This window comes from Pecten maximus, chromosome 14 (assembly GCF_902652985.1).
Source record: "Pecten maximus chromosome 14, xPecMax1.1, whole genome shotgun sequence".
Taxonomy (NCBI): domain Eukaryota; kingdom Metazoa; phylum Mollusca; class Bivalvia; order Pectinida; family Pectinidae; genus Pecten; species Pecten maximus.
The window spans coordinates 26,115,772-26,131,621 of NC_047028.1; the positions used below are offsets into that span (position 1 = coordinate 26,115,772).

Below are 15,850 nucleotides of genomic sequence, written 5' to 3' on the forward strand. Positions count from 1 at the left end.
AAATATTCCTGTTTTCTGACAAGACAATAAAAGCAACAAAATTTACCTGAACTAGTCCATAAACGACTAAGCAACAGAACAACATCTTTCGTCTGTTGTACTATCAGATGGTGGACTGACGAAATTTTTATTGTTTATGTTATGCTGTCCAATTTGGGGATATTTTTTTTTCCGACTTTCATTAAAAAGAACTTTGACAAACAACATCCTCACTACAAGGTGTCAAGGAGAGGAGTGGAAAGACAGGAAGAAAGGAAAATAGAGTGGAAAGACAGGAAGAAAGGGAAAATAGAGTGGAAAGACAGGAAAAAAGGGAAAATAGAGTGGAAAGACAGCAAGAAAGGGAAAATAGAGTGGAAAGACAGGAAAAAAGGAAAAATAGAGGGGAAAGACAGGAAGAAAGGAAAATAGAGTGGAAAGACAGGAAAAAAGGGAAAATAGAGTGGAAAGACAGCAAGAAAGGGAGAATAGAGTGGAAAGACAGCAAGAAAGGGAAAATAGAGTGGAAAGACAGGAAGAAAGGGAAAATAGAGTGAAAAGACAGGAAAAAAGGGAAAATAGAGTGGAAAGACAGGAAAAAAGGGAAAATAGAGTGGAAAGACAGGAAGAAAGGGAAAATAGAGTGGAAAGACAGGAAGAAAGGGAAAATAGAGTGGAAAGACAGGAAGAAAGGAAAAAATAGAGTGGAAAGACCGGAAGAAAGGAAAAAATAGAGTGGAAAGACAGGAAGAAAGGAAAAAATAGAGTGGGAAGAAAGGAAAAATAGAGTGGAAAGACAGGAAGAAAGGAAAAAATAGAGTGGGAAGAAAGGGAAAATAGAGTGGAAAGACAGGAAGAAAGGAAAAATAAAAATCCCAAGTGTTGCGATGAGGGCATGTGTGTAGGTAAATTCCCGATTCTGCACAGAACTAAAATTAAGTCATGTCTTCGCTTTTGGATTCAGCAGGCCCTCTTCTTGGGCTCTCCAATGTCCACTGAACTGATGACATCAGAGAAACAACAGACTCTGAAGTGTCCCCATGATAAGTTGCCTCTTACGAAACACCTCAAGATAGAGAAAGCCATTAAGATGTAATGGTATCGAAAGTCTAACAATGACAGACTTTTTTTCCTGCAACTTACATAAATGATAACAAAATTTTTTTTAAATATTGCTCATCATCATAAGGTCAGCAAGAAACTTATTTTGGCAGCATTCTAAAATTGTAGCCCATGACCATATTGAAACTTAAGCACAGTGGTGATGTAGCAACTCGTAATACTTTCCAAAAAAAGTAAATGGGGACTACAATTCAGCTGAATGTTCTTTTGTTGGCTCAAAAAGATCTAAAATATGATTTCGTCTAGTATATATGTAAAATTAAAGAGCATAAGGTCACCTTACCAGCTCAGTCTTGCGAGAATTTCACTTTAGCCTAGTGGCAAGATGTTTGCCTTGAGAATGTGAGGTCATTAGTTCAAATTCATTACTCCTTCCAATTACAGATTTGTTGCCTGTGACCAAACCTTGTTTCAAGTGAGGTGAATACTTGACAAGGGGATACCCGAACCTGGGTTGCGAGTTGTTAGGTCTTCAGTATAGCATCTGGCTAGTGTTTGGATGTCCCGGATTCGAACCCCAGTCTGGCTGTGCATTTTTTCACTTCTTACATATAAATGTACAGGATGACTGATGATAAAAGAAAGATAATCTCTCTGGTAAAACAAGACTGTCAGAAAAGTAAGTTTACACTGCATTCGACACTAACAAGTATGAATAATAACACAAAACAATTCTCAGAAATAGGTTTTATTATCAATAAACAACCAAAAATACGATGAATAATAATGTCCAAGTCACTCTTCTTCTCCTCACTCTCTCTCTTCTCTCTCTTTCTGTCTCTCTTTCTGTCTTCTATCTCTCATCTCTCTCTCTCTCAAGCAAATATCTTCAGAAGAAAATGGTCATGACAAGTAAATTAAAATGTTGGATCTCTCACAATGAAATGATGGTGAACAGGAATGATCATGTAGAGTTGGGGTTTTTTTTCATTCAATAAATCAAACATTGAACAGAGGCCCAAAAACGCCAACATCATGTTTGTACAGTACTGTATGTTAAAACCAGTACTGTATGTTAAAACCAGTGTTTCAATTGGCATTTTCACAATGAAATGTTTGATCCTAAATTTAAATGGCCCAACCAGTAAATGACTCAAATTGCTGATGGGCCACAAATTAAAACAATACAAAACAAAACAAAAATCTTAAAGTAAGAGCTGTAGACTTGTAGATATGGCATATTAAACTAATCAGGCTGCAGACAAAGTTTTTCAAGTTCCCCACCCTCTGGCAAGGGTTTGTATTTTTGTTCGTAGGTAGGTGGGGTATTTTTTCCCATAGCAAACCCATATTACACCTTGCACATTTTTAACATGTTTCACTGAAGCCAGGTATAATACAGATTACAAATAATGTTGAAACCTTCGAGTTTAAATCAAATGAAGGTGATAATAAGAAGTAGATCAATAGCACTTATAAGTCCTACATCAACAGAAATATATATGTATATCTACCAAACAAATACAGGTAACCTAATGTATGAGCTCCTAACTTCACCGCCCCGCAAGGATGCCAAGTCTTTCTTTAGCTCTCTAGCAAGACACTTCAAAGATCAACAGCTATATGGTGTATTGTGACTGGTACAGGAAAATCTCCCAATTTCCTCTCCTGCACATCCTGTTACTTAGTTATCTTATCATCGCACGACAGTTCGAAGATCAACAGCCATTATGTATATTGACTTGTACAGGATAATCTCCAACTTCCTGGCTTACACATCCTGTTAGGTAGTCCTTGTATGGTCTAGTCCCTTATGTTGAAATGAGAAGAAATATTGTCAAAGCTTGGGTTCCTAAATAGATTAAAGCCTGGATAAACATACTCTCCAAAATGACAAAGAAACCATTATCCAGGATTTGTTGAATCTCAATCACTCGCTAACAAAGGAAATCAGGCAAATCCCATTCATTTCCATATTTTTCTGAGATTCATTATTAACTTTTAAAACCTTAATATTGCAGCAAATACTGAGGTTTACTGGTCCATTTCTTGAAAAGCCAAGGTCAAGGTTACTGGTAAATCTCCTCAATAACCAATGTCAAGGCCACTGGTCCATCTCAATAGCCAAGGTCAAAGTTACTGATCAATCTCCTCAATAACCAATGTCAAGGCCACTGGTCCATCTCAATAGCAAAGGTCAAGGTTACAAATCCATCTCCTCAATAGCCAATGTATCTCCTCAATGACCAATGTCAAGGCCACTGGTCCATCTCAATAGCCAAGGTCAAGGTTACAGATCCATTCCTCAATAGCCAATGTCAAGGTCACTAGTCCATTTCTTCAATAGCCAATGTCAAGGTTACCAGTCCATTCAGTCAAGTACAAGGTTACTGCCCATCTCCTCAGTAAAGAAGATTAAGGTTTCTTGACCTTCTAAAAGGCAATGTCAAGGTCACTGATCTCTCCTCCCACTGGCAGTAAAACATTATTGGTCCATCTCATCAGCATCTTCAAATTGTTCTGATGTGACAGGTGTGCCTGAAAAATATCGACATGGATAGAAATGATGTTCTCAGAGAAAAGAATTTGCAAATTATTACTGCCAATCATGCTCAGTGAAATAAAGACATCACAAAATAATATTTTATTGCAAACATATATATGAAATCAGCTAGACATAAACGTAAATATATGTTTTACAAAAATCTAATCGGTACGTTGTACAAATGAAAAGTACTTAATGTATCCGTATATTTGTCTACCATCACATAATGTAAGAGCAATATAAGAGAGCGAGAGCGCTACAAAACAAACATTCCTGACCAGAATACCTACCATTTTGTACTTGACCGTTAGCCTGACCATCACCCTGGCCAGAGATCAGCAGGTTCTCTAGGTGCTGTAATGTAGCCTGTCCCTGCTGTGTCAAGTGATCATATCCCTCGTCACCATGGTAATATACCATCTCCTCCTCTGAAACAAACAAGTTCTGGAGTTAAATATCTTATCTGTGACATATTGTTCTAGCAACTGAAGTTCTCCTGTGACAATTAAACCTGACTTTACTGACCACTGGCTTTAATGTATCCTGTATCATCCGATCATATCCAAAAGAACAGCGACGTGCCCCACTGTCATTGCTGACACTGATTATACTGACCACTGACTATAATGACCACTGACTTTGACGACATCCTGTATCATCCAACCATATCAAAAGGAACAGCGACATGCCCCATTGTCATAACTGACCACTGACTTTAACTTTTGACAAATCAGACACCTGGACTCAGTCCCATACAATGTCAGTAAAGTCAGGTTCCACTGTTATCAAATTAGCTCAGAAGCATTTCCAACTATTTCATATGCTTCTCGAAGCACTTTAACAAATTATCTCATTAAAGTCATCACATCTTTTATTGTTGTTCAATACAAATAAAAAAATATTACCACGTAGGTTGCATATGGTTATTAATTGATTACACAAATTCTTGCAATATCTACATATTTCTTTTGTTTCACCCAACCATATTCTTACCTTCCTCAGCTTCTGAATCTGTATCTTGTTCATCGGGGTGTAGGGCTTGACAATCGGACATGGAGGAAAACAATGTCTGTACTGTAACAAATAAACAAAAATAAATAAACACAAACAAATTAAATAAGATCATCAGAGGGTCTAAACTAAAGACAGACAACTGATACAAGTGAATGGCACCTTTCACAGTGTTTTTTTTAGGGTCGATTTGGGGCCGAATTTCGGCCCCTTCCCCTAGAGAAATTTTGTTGTATTTTCCCAATTTCTTGCTCATATTTTCCCATTCAGAAAATATCCCTTCATATTAATTGGTGTAAAGAAATGCCGATCAAAATGTATTTCACAAGATATTTTCAACGCTGGTGTTCTCTTTCTATGTTGGTCGCGTTCGATATCACAAATTCCCGTGCTTTCTGTTTCCGTGTCTGAATCGATGTCGTTTTCCTCAATGTTTCAAATCGAGCGCACCGCGAAAGTCTGTGTCGATCGAGTGTTTTAATTGCACACGTGTCTCACATATGCTATGACAAGCGCTTGAAAGTTTAAGATCATGTAAACAAGAGTCGCACAACTCGAAATATTATGTCAAAAGACTGACAAAAAAAGATAGGAAAGGCCTTACGAAAGTGAGTGACTTCTTCAATAAGTCTTCCGGCGGCGATATACCAAACAACCCGTCAACCAATGAATCATCATCCAACATTGAATCTGTTTTATCAACCGTCCAGACGGAATGTTTATCCGTAGCAAACATCAATGTACATGTAACCCGCGACGAAGACCTTGTATTAACTTTATCGGGAAAAAAGATAAGCAGCGTCGATAGACGAACATTTAATGCTGCCAAATATGGATCTGCCTTCTCTTGGCTTTATCACAGTAGTGTGACATGTGGCTACATGTGCAAGTGCTGAGAATTGTTTGAGAATTGTTTATTTTTTGGTGCACATTCGAGTTGTATGCCATTTGTTACAAAGGGTGTAAAACTTGGGACACATCCTTCAAGAAAATTGAAAAAACATGACCACTGGCCTGGACTCTTTGGTGGACATGTTCAAGGGGCAAAAAAAACAAGGAAAATGGCCCTTTAGATAGCTATTAAGAATCATTAGGCCAGATGAATGTTGAAAGTTTAACAGATAAATAAATATTTGGATGTGTTATTGACTTTTTTTTCCCCTTTAAAACCAACAGCAAATTTTCCCAATTGGGGAAAAATGCCGCTGTATTTTCCCAATTGAAAAGGTACAGGCCCCTGTAAAAAGGGATGAAAAAGTCACTGTTTCAAAATGTGAAAAAGTTATTATAAAACAGCATACAGCTTTCCATCTTTCTAGGACATGTCAGCGATGCTAGAGGGTAATAACTATCCTTAAATGACCATTGCTGTTGATAGGCTGCAATGTGAAGTCAAAGCAAAAATGTGGAATTTGAGAAAGGACAATCAAAATTTAAGAATTAAAATTAAGCTCCAGATCAAGATGATTTAAAATCACAACAACTATCTGGAATGAGATTTTATTAAAGAGATTTCCAATGAAATCAAATTTAAAGTAGATTCTATTCCTAACTAAGCATCCAGGGAATGTCTATTCGTTAGGATCCAGTTTTGTAGGAAGGAAAACTTTATCCAGTGATCACCATTACCTGTTTAAGCGTGGCGGCCCGCCACGCTTCGCTGGCTGCCGCCACGCTTACACATCTGTCCGCCACGCATGTAATTTGTTACCTTACACCCCTATTTTGTATCGATTCCCAGCGGTTAACTGACCCGTTTCTATAGCGTTCGGTACTCATTACCTATGATCCCCGTTTTCACAGGTAAACTAGACCTAATTGACTAACATTATACCGATCGCGACCTCGTGGTAAGGTGTTACAGTTATGTTTTGATACGGTCGACTGACCTCTCGATCAGAACTGTCGGTAATAATTGATGAACAATAGAAGGTCTAATGTTTTGACCATGCGAACGGGAGATGTTGTGATAGTATGGCTTCCGTCGGGACATCTGAGAAAATGTATACCATCGACATCAGAAAAACCGACGATCCGACAAGATTATATTTTCACAAGAATTGATATTCAGCGTGGATATTATCAAAACGCAAGCCAATATTTTAGAAGCATGGATACAGTTTTGAAAATTTCACGGCATTTTCACCATGAAGAGAGGAGCAGATCAGACATCCATCAGCTCCTTTTTTGGAACTCCGTCCAAACGACAAGCGATTGAAACGAGCGATGGAAAACCTGCAACCAACAGCCCGAAATCGACTAAACACCGAGATGCATTTTATAAGCCATGGCTACAGAAGTACACATGGATTGTGCATGAAGATGACGAAGGTAAGCTTAAAATTATCCAACATTAGTTTGATTGATTAATTAGTGAATATTTCATGTTGTCATTTATTTTCTTGTCACGTGCTATTTTTAGAAAGTATCATTAGACATTAGAGTGATGTCCCTTTCCAAACGTTCTCAAAACGTCCAATAATATAAATCATGTCAGAATCTCTCCAAAATCTCTGTAATTTTTTATTCAATAACTATTATCTATCTTGGAATATGATTTTCTTATTATTGTTAATTATAATAAGTTTATTGGAATGCCAAGTATAATATGTAATTAATGTACTGATATTTTTTAAAAGATCTCACTAGATTAATCTTTTTTTTTTTTTTCATAAATTTATTAATTTTTAATTATTTGGCTGATTACAATTAGTCTTTTATAAAATTGAATTTTGAATATTTAACTATCATTCAGTGGTTGAATATCATATGTGATATCTTTTTGTCTATTTTAAATAGGCAAATATAAGAAAGATTGATATGATTCTATATAATGGTAAAATTTTAATGTAAAATGGCTAATTGTTTTCCCGTTTGCCTGGGCCTGTGAGGGGTGTGTCCCTGTGGGTCCAATGATTGGTCAGTGAAGTAAGCTGGTACTCACGGCCTCCGTCCAATCCCCGATTTACCCAGGGTCCCCTAGGTCCCGGTTTAGGTTTGAATCACAGAAGTTTTATTCATTCGAGATACTTTGGCTTGCGTGTCAACTTTGTTTTCCCTCCCTCCCTCCCTGGTCATAGATAGGACCCCATGCGGCCCCTCAAACTGCTTGTATTTGTGTTTAATATGTTTGCTTATTAACATGCTTATTCATAAGTATTATTAATTTGCTTAATTTGAGCTTTGTTTGATTTGAGCTATGTTTAATTTGAGCTATGTTTAATTTGAGCTATGTTTAATTTGAGTTTTGTTTAATTGAGCTTTGTTTAAATTGATCTTCATTTATTTGAGTTTGATCATGTAGATGCTTAAAGCTGTGTGTTCGATAACAAGCTTGCATGTAGTGCTAGAGGTGTATTTCCTTTTGGGGTTGCCTTGCTTATGCCATTTGCATACCAGAGACATTTAAGTAAAGTGGAGCATGGCACCCTAACTGGCTGACGCCTTCTAATGTGTTATACAATAAATTGTTACGGGCATACAGTTGTTATGTTGTAAATATCGTTGACCAGGCAGGGGAGAGAATTATATAGAAATACCTCAATATTGTTTTCTTATTAAATAGGCATGTTCTGTGCTCTGTGCACAAAACATAAGCAACTTCCAAGGAATGGCAGCACAAGCTGGATTAAGACACCTTGCCAGTCCTACAGGGAAGATGCTATTAGGAGGCATCAAGATTCAACATGCCATAGAGTTGCTGTCGACTTAGAAGCAAACCGTATGGTTACAAAGAAAAGTGGTGGTAAGTGTCAAGCAGTACTGTTTTTCCTTTTAAATAACTTTGTGTTCATTTATAGACTATAGTGCGCTGAATACCTATCTAACATTTTGACATTTCAGTTAATATGTTTATGTAATATTTAAAACAATGTTTTCATATCTGTTTTATCTCTTATAGGAATCCAACAGGCTATGCAGGAGGCGGTGACATTAGAGGACCAGGCATTTATGGCTTCACTGAGATGTATGTACTTTCTGATGAGGAAGGAGCTACCACACACCACCAACTTTGGAGACCTTCTAGACTTGGCACAGGACATTGGATGCTCATACCTGGATGCTGTCAGAGGTGATCATGAAACACAGAAGAAGTACCAGTCCTACCGTACCATGCAGGAGATGGTGTGGTGCCTAGGTAAGTATCTAGTAAATGTTACAGAGCTTTGAAAATGTTGTTCCCCAACCTGAGGACTTTAGCCCAACTCTACTGTCTGGTACCAGCATCCACAGCAGGTATGCATCAACATGTTATTAAGTTCTATTTCCAGTTTGCCCTTCCATTAAGGGTCATGTTAATCAAAACATTTAACTTATTTACATTTTTTATCATTATGAGATCTATGTTATTTATTGTAATCTCACTTAATTATACAACTTATTTTATCAATATAAAAGCAATATTTCTTCTTTTTTCAGAGTTTTGGCAAAATTTACTAATTAATGGTTTTTATTTTCTAGATTGTGAGCGAGGATTTTCTGCTTTAAAGAGAATTAAGACCACCAGCAGGAACAGGCTGTCACAGAAGGTTTTGAACTCTCTGATGATGGTATCAACACAGGGACCACCTCCCAGGGAGTTCTCATACAAGATGGCTGCTTCTCTGTGGAAGGGCCTGTGTAACAGGAGAGTGACCTTGTCATAGAGACATAGTGTTTGATATCTAGGATTTATTAATATAGTGGAGACTTTTTTCAGAACAAGTGACTGTTACATCATGTGTGAAATTATGTTGTGCATTTAAATACTTGCTATATTCTTATGCCATGAAATAGTAGCTATATATGTTGATTTGTAGTTGTACATAATTACTTGATACCTTTTTGAAATGATGTTGTGTATTTAAATAATATTACATTCTTGTCATTAAATAGTTGCTATATAAGTTGATTTGTAGATTTGTATAACTATTATAGATCTATGTAATAGTTGCTATTAATATAATTTAAGTTAATTTATTTAGATATTATAGTGCAATTATTAAATAATTGAAATGTTTTAACTTTAAACTTGACAATGTATTATGATCTTGATATGAATGTTTATTTATACCAGTAATAGTTGCTATTTAAGTTTGTTTTATTTAATGTTATATAAGTATTAGTACAGTGAGATGGAACTTAGATTGGTTTTGTAAAAGTAAATTAATCAGAGTGAGAAATGTATGCATGTTAATAGTAGTTTTTTTTTATAAAAAAATGGAATAAGCTGTTATTTTGTTTCAATTTACAAGCCTATGTAATATGGAAATGAGTGTATGAATGATGGAAATACATATTTAATTAGACCTGAATAAAACAATGTAATTTAATCTCTTTTCTTATTGTCATTATTGATGTTATTTCTCAAAATGCTGCAACGCGATACTTCACGACAACCACGAAAGTACATAATCACGCAAAAACAAATTGAGGAAATTTTTTCCTCCACCCATCATTTTGAAATTGTGGTGATCCCTGTTTATCTGTTTTAATAAATAATATATACTTTTGTCATAATAATCCAAATATACTCACATGATGTTTTATCCGAGGGAACAAATCGTACTTCTGTGATGATCTGACTCTGATCCTCCTCTTCCTCCTCCTCATCACTGTCCTGTCGTTCTGAGGGGTCAGCTACTTCTGTTAAGATTAAAAGCATACAGAGTACTGGCATTAACACTTTAAAAAAACAACGAACAGTTAAATACAGTAAAACCAAAAATAGAATTTTAAGGCATCATACAGCTGTTTGGTTCTTCTATGACTTGTCAGTGATTCTAAGGACCTTGTACAGCTGTTTGGGCCTTCTATGATTTGTCAGTGATTCTAAGGACCTTGTACACATAAGTGATGCTAGGGACATCATATACAGCTGTTTTGTCCTTTTAGGACTATTGTGTTTGGATGGGGGGGGGGGGGGGGGGGGGGGGGAGGGTACTTAATTAACTACCAGATAAACTTATTTTAATTCAACTCCAAGATCTCATTTGGTAGGTATTTACTATATTATTTCAGCATTTTAGGTCCACTCAGCTGAAATAGCTCTATACCAAATATATTAAAAACAAGTGAAAACAACCATCAAGGGCATTAATCAAACCAATTCTGATTACCATCCATATTTGCTATTTGCTACTGATGTTTGTTAGTTTAGAACCACAGTGTAACAATTTTACTGGAGGGAGGGGGCTTGTCTAAAATAACTAGTATAAGAACTTATCATGACCCTGTTGTTGAGAACTCTTCTGAGTAGAGGTTCATGGCCCAGTGGGGTATAGCCTTAATAAACAACAAGTAAAAAGTGATTTGATACTTACCTGGTAGTTTACCTTCTACCATCAAGTACAAACATTCCTGAGGAAAAGCTGAAGTGTCTCTTGACAATGCATGCAGACTGATCTTCGGATAATTCAGAGAGAAACCTTTCCCTTCAACATTTTGCCAGGCTACAACACTACAATGAAAAAAATATTGAGTGTTTTATATTAGCAAAAGCAACATCACAGTAAAACATTTTTGTACTTTTTCATCATTCCATAGTAAATTAGTTATATAAAGGGTATCACATTAAGAAATACAACAATCAAATTTTGCTGAAGTATGAACATGAAGATGTGAGTTAATAATCATGAAAGGGAAATTTCTCACTGATGATCAACAATCTGGATATGTCTTTTGGGAAGAAAATTGTTGAATTGATAAGGTTTTTTCAGGAGTTAACTTCCAATTTTGGGAATTTGGCTTTAAAATGAAATGATTCCAATCGGGAAAGCAACATGTATAGCATATATGGGACCTGTTCAAGTAAACTGTAGCTATCTGGGCGATTCACATATTCTGCTGCATTGCTTGTAAGTGTGTATTGACAGACAAGGCAAATATGCATACATGTGTAATAGGAGAGTAGAAAATGTAGCGACCAGACCAGGGTTCGAACCCAGGACATCTGAACACTAGCCGGATGCTCTACCAATTGAGCTACCTGGTCACTGATAATCGACCCAGTACAGTCCTGCTACACATGGTTAGCTCTACTTGTTGTTTACATATATAATTTGATACAGTTTTGGGAATACATGTCACTTTTTCACAATTCTGAATTAACTATAACCAAATCTGATGTGGAAAAACAGGTGTTTTGACCGTTTACACACTGTATCCGAGTGCATTATGTGTTCATGTTTACAAAATTGCTGCCTCACTTCAACATAAAGTCTATCATGTTGCACTGTTTTATATTCAATTATCCCAGTCTTGTCGCCCCACTACATTATGAGTGTGTTAACATAAATAATATTTGTTAATTACACAGTGGGCCCTTTTATAATTTGTCCAGAGACAAGCAGTAATACATCACCAGTCTTGGAGATTTGTCTCTCTTGAAGAAGAAAAGCTGCCAAAACGTCTAATAATTAATACATGTATAGTGTTTGGTCAGTGGAAACTAATTCCACAAAGAAGCTGTGTCCTGCCTGTCGAACACCAAAATATTTTGGCAGTTATTCTATGTGATCATTAGAATACTTACGTTTCAGTTATGTAAAGCGTGCCGTTTCCGAATTCTGTCCCGTCAATATTGACGACGGTGTCACATTCTTTGTGTCGGATTAACTCCGAAGGAGCAGGAAAAGTTGTTAAAACAACCATATCTGTTTATTTAACTGACCACTCTTCCGAAAACGTGCTCTAATCGTACAGCATGCGTCTGGGAAACCCCTTCCGGCAATAACAACCAATCAAATGCCCAGTAATTTTCTTGCCCTTGAAACAGGATAAAGCGGATTAATCTTGTGCTATATTTAGCATTTGTTTCAATTCAAATTTATGCAAAATGTGATATATTTTTTCATTCTCAAACAATTCTTATTAATTCTACAATGGTAAATTACTGAAACTGTAAAACATAAATATGATTTAAGATAATCTATTTTGATTGACCTCGGTATTACTTCCGGTTTTAAGTAAACAGTCGGGCACTGTCAAAATGACAGGAGTCCTATTAGTGCTATATTTAGGGAAAATTTAGATTTCGCAGTTTACACCGGCTCTTGAGGTCACATGTTGATGGCTGCCTATGACACGTATGGTAAGTGTTGCAGTGTGTGCATAATGTTTCAAAACTAGTTAATTACCGGAATATTCTAAAAAGTGTTTTGTTCTTGAAAACTGTGTCAAGCCATTTGCAAATTGGTGAATATTGGCAAGAAGCCTAAGATATAGCAATTGTTATTGTAAGATAACGTCTTTGTTCTTCAAGTTCAAACGATCGCTATAAATCCGTTCCATTTATAGGTATTTAATAGAGCAGTGTACTGTATTTTGTTTGACTTTGTATAAACCCATAAGAAATTATATCTGTAGTGTCAACTAGATTCTACTAAAACAATACAAAATTATTTAATTAACGTGAAACAAAAAAAAAACTTAATTACGTTAAAAACATTAATTGTATTCAGCTATCGTATTAGAACAGAAGACATTTAGTAAGTTTTCTTGGTTGGGGGTATTAATTTTTCATTTTTTTCCATTCTGCATGTTTGTATACATATATGCTTGTTTGATTGTACATGTTAATACAGCTAATAATTAGGATTATAAAGAATGCTGCACTTTTTTTCCCATTTGACATTTTCATTCAGTTTTTTTATACAATATGATAAACGCATACATAGTACAACAATGCAAAGGACAACTTACATACTTTGATATAGATACTTGTGTACAACATATATATCTCCACATCGGTACACCTCTTGTAGGAAAAGTTAAACGCACATGTACATTGACAGCTCAACAACAGTTACGCTCCAGTCTTATTAATTTCAAAAGTCTTATTACTGTCAACAGGGATCTACTGTGCATAAATATGTTGCAAGAACTTTTCAATTAATATCATGACTCTTAACTTAACCTAGCTGTTAAAATATATGTTTAACAATTGTTAATGTTAAAATACTTTATTTTCAAACTATATACCTATTCATTACACACACTTACATTATGTCATCATGGACCCTCTAACAAAAGGTTGGTTACCTTTGCCATGCTGTTTATAAATGTATTGCTTGACAAGTAGTATAATGAGGTTAGGTATATCACTTACCAGCATACATATATATGCATGAGACATTTATAACAGAGAGCATGATAAGATTTAATTTATTTAAATGCCTCTAGATCTGCTAGGGATTGAAAACGGGGGACCTCTGGTTTACTAGTCTTGCACTCAACCGATCAAGCTAAAGAGAAGTTCTCTTCAGCCAAGTGACATATATTGCAGCTAGTATTTACCAGGGTTAGACTTTGTATAAAGATTATGAAAATATTTACACTTTATAAGCTCTCCAGTTACCAGCTGGAGTAGCCCATACGTATATGTATACCCCCTCTCATTTGGTATCTCTAATCAGAATTTATAGGTCTAGATATGATAAATTTAAAATCTCAATTGAGTGTAACTTTCAGAAATATTTGGAATTTTTTCTGAATTTTCATATTTTTGATTTAATTCACTGTTTGACATGAAATCTAAATTTGTTGAAATTGCTTTAATAATCAGAATCATGTTGATATAAATATTTTATAATGTATTTAGAATTTATATCGTAATAAGTTTCTGAAAATTTGATATGTCATTTTGTGACGGCTGCTGGCGGTGAGCATGACCAGTGATTGATTGCACTTGCTTCACTTTAACGAGGCTTATGAAACATTCACTAATATTTAATGAAAACTGTTTGGGAAATATTTTCTCACACTGACATGAGCTTTAAAATGGCACTCATTGAAGTGTATACCTCTTTCTTTAATATGGTGTCAGAAGTGATTGCAACAAAGTTATGATTTCGTGCGATAACTCGTAAATGTGCATGTGTCATCATGTCTGCAACAAAATAAATAATTGGTGCAAAGACATTGACCCCAGTGAGGTAGATTGGTGGATTATTTATTTATACAAGGTATCTACTAGGATTTTTTTGGGATACATGAAGAAATACAATGAACTGATCCATGACAACAATTTTGGTTCATTTTAGTATAATGATGTGGGAGCATGAGGGATGACATAATGTGTGAAGTGGTGCTTTAAGACAGTTCTGTTCATCTTGGAATCAATTAATGCAATGTAAATCCTTATAGCTTATCATGTTCAAATGAGTCAGACTTTACACCTTGTGACTGAAGACACATGTACAGATGCCAGAATAACAATATCTCATTATTCATTGTATCAGACCACATCATGAACAGTTTCAAAATAACACACTCACTTACAAACAGGAATTTTTCTCACTGGTTTGGGATGGGGCCTTTTTGTCTCATTTTAGGAAGAAAATATGTGAATTGGGAAATATTTTTTTAAGAGTGAACTGCAAATTTTGAGAATTTGGCATTATATGAAATTTCAATAGGGGATGGATGGGGCCAATATAAATGGCTGTACCTTTCGAATTCCCACATGCACATGTACAGTGCTTCATCAGATTGACAATGCACCTGCGCCTATCCCACATAAATTTTTTAAATGACACAGGACTTTTGTATATATACTTAAATGAAATTTTTTAAAGTCTAGATGGGCCCCATGGCCATGTTAAAGCAAAATCACCTGAAGCTCTGCATGTATAATGTATTTCTCTACACATACTGCGAATTCACATTGTACTCAAATTTGTCTCTTCTTTAGAATTTCCAATACAACTTCATTTATAGAAAATGAAATAAATTTTACATTTAACACATAAACTCTGTGCGACTATTTCTGAATGACCCAGCAATCACATTCCACACGCGTACACGTACGTCCGGCTCGTGCCTTGCGTGTCTACAATGCTCCCTATCAGAAAGTGACACTGTAGGGAAAATAATTATCCATTGTATTCTATTCCATCACGCTTCAATAATCATTTACAATACAACTTACAAACGTTTTACAAAAATATGGTTATACTTACAATTGTGAACATGAAAATGCTGAAAACAGCCAGGAAGTTTCAAACAATGGTACTAAAAACCTATAGAGTATAGATTTCATCATTGTTAACAACTGTATTATATGTCTATGAATGCACTTACCATATTTAGCATAATATTTAAAAACCACATTGTGAATTTACAAAAAACATGAACAAGGAAAAAACTCCATGTGAAATCTGAGTAGAATTTTTTTTTTTCCATTATATACAATGTGTATTGCATGCCTTTATGTAGCGGAAATAATCCTGAGTCTTTGGTTAAAAGGCTGAAGATTATATTGGTAGATCAAGG

General features: G+C 35.5%; 2 protein-coding genes and 1 long non-coding RNA gene across 3 annotated transcripts in view; 2 read left to right on the forward strand and 1 right to left on the reverse strand.

Annotated features, from left to right (window-relative positions):
* Positions 1–1,773: 1,773 nt before the first annotated feature.
* LOC117343030 (methylosome subunit pICln-like) lies at positions 1,774–12,318 on the reverse strand. The gene is made up of 6 exons (XM_033905355.1): positions 12,111–12,318; positions 10,900–11,036; positions 10,115–10,222; positions 4,580–4,660; positions 3,877–4,014; positions 1,774–3,579 (listed from the first exon to the last, which is right to left on the reverse strand). Exons 1-6 carry the CDS (start codon positions 12,227–12,229, stop codon positions 3,527–3,529), a joined length of 636 nt encoding a protein of 211 aa, XP_033761246.1. The 5' UTR covers positions 12,230–12,318; the 3' UTR covers positions 1,774–3,526.
* Positions 8,766–9,483, forward strand: LOC117343031. Its single transcript, XR_004535949.1, has 2 exons — positions 8,766–8,833; positions 9,059–9,483. It is a non-coding gene; the product is annotated as an uncharacterized LOC117343031 (long non-coding RNA).
* A 244-nt stretch (positions 12,319–12,562) lies between the features above and the next one.
* The window catches only part of LOC117343029 (transmembrane protein 164-like), a 41,437-nt gene continuing 38,149 nt past the window's right edge, over positions 12,563–15,850 (forward strand). Inside the window, exon 1 of the mRNA XM_033905354.1 lies at positions 12,563–12,668. The gene's annotated coding sequence lies outside the window, so the exon portion shown is untranslated. The remainder of the gene's footprint in view (positions 12,669–15,850) is intronic.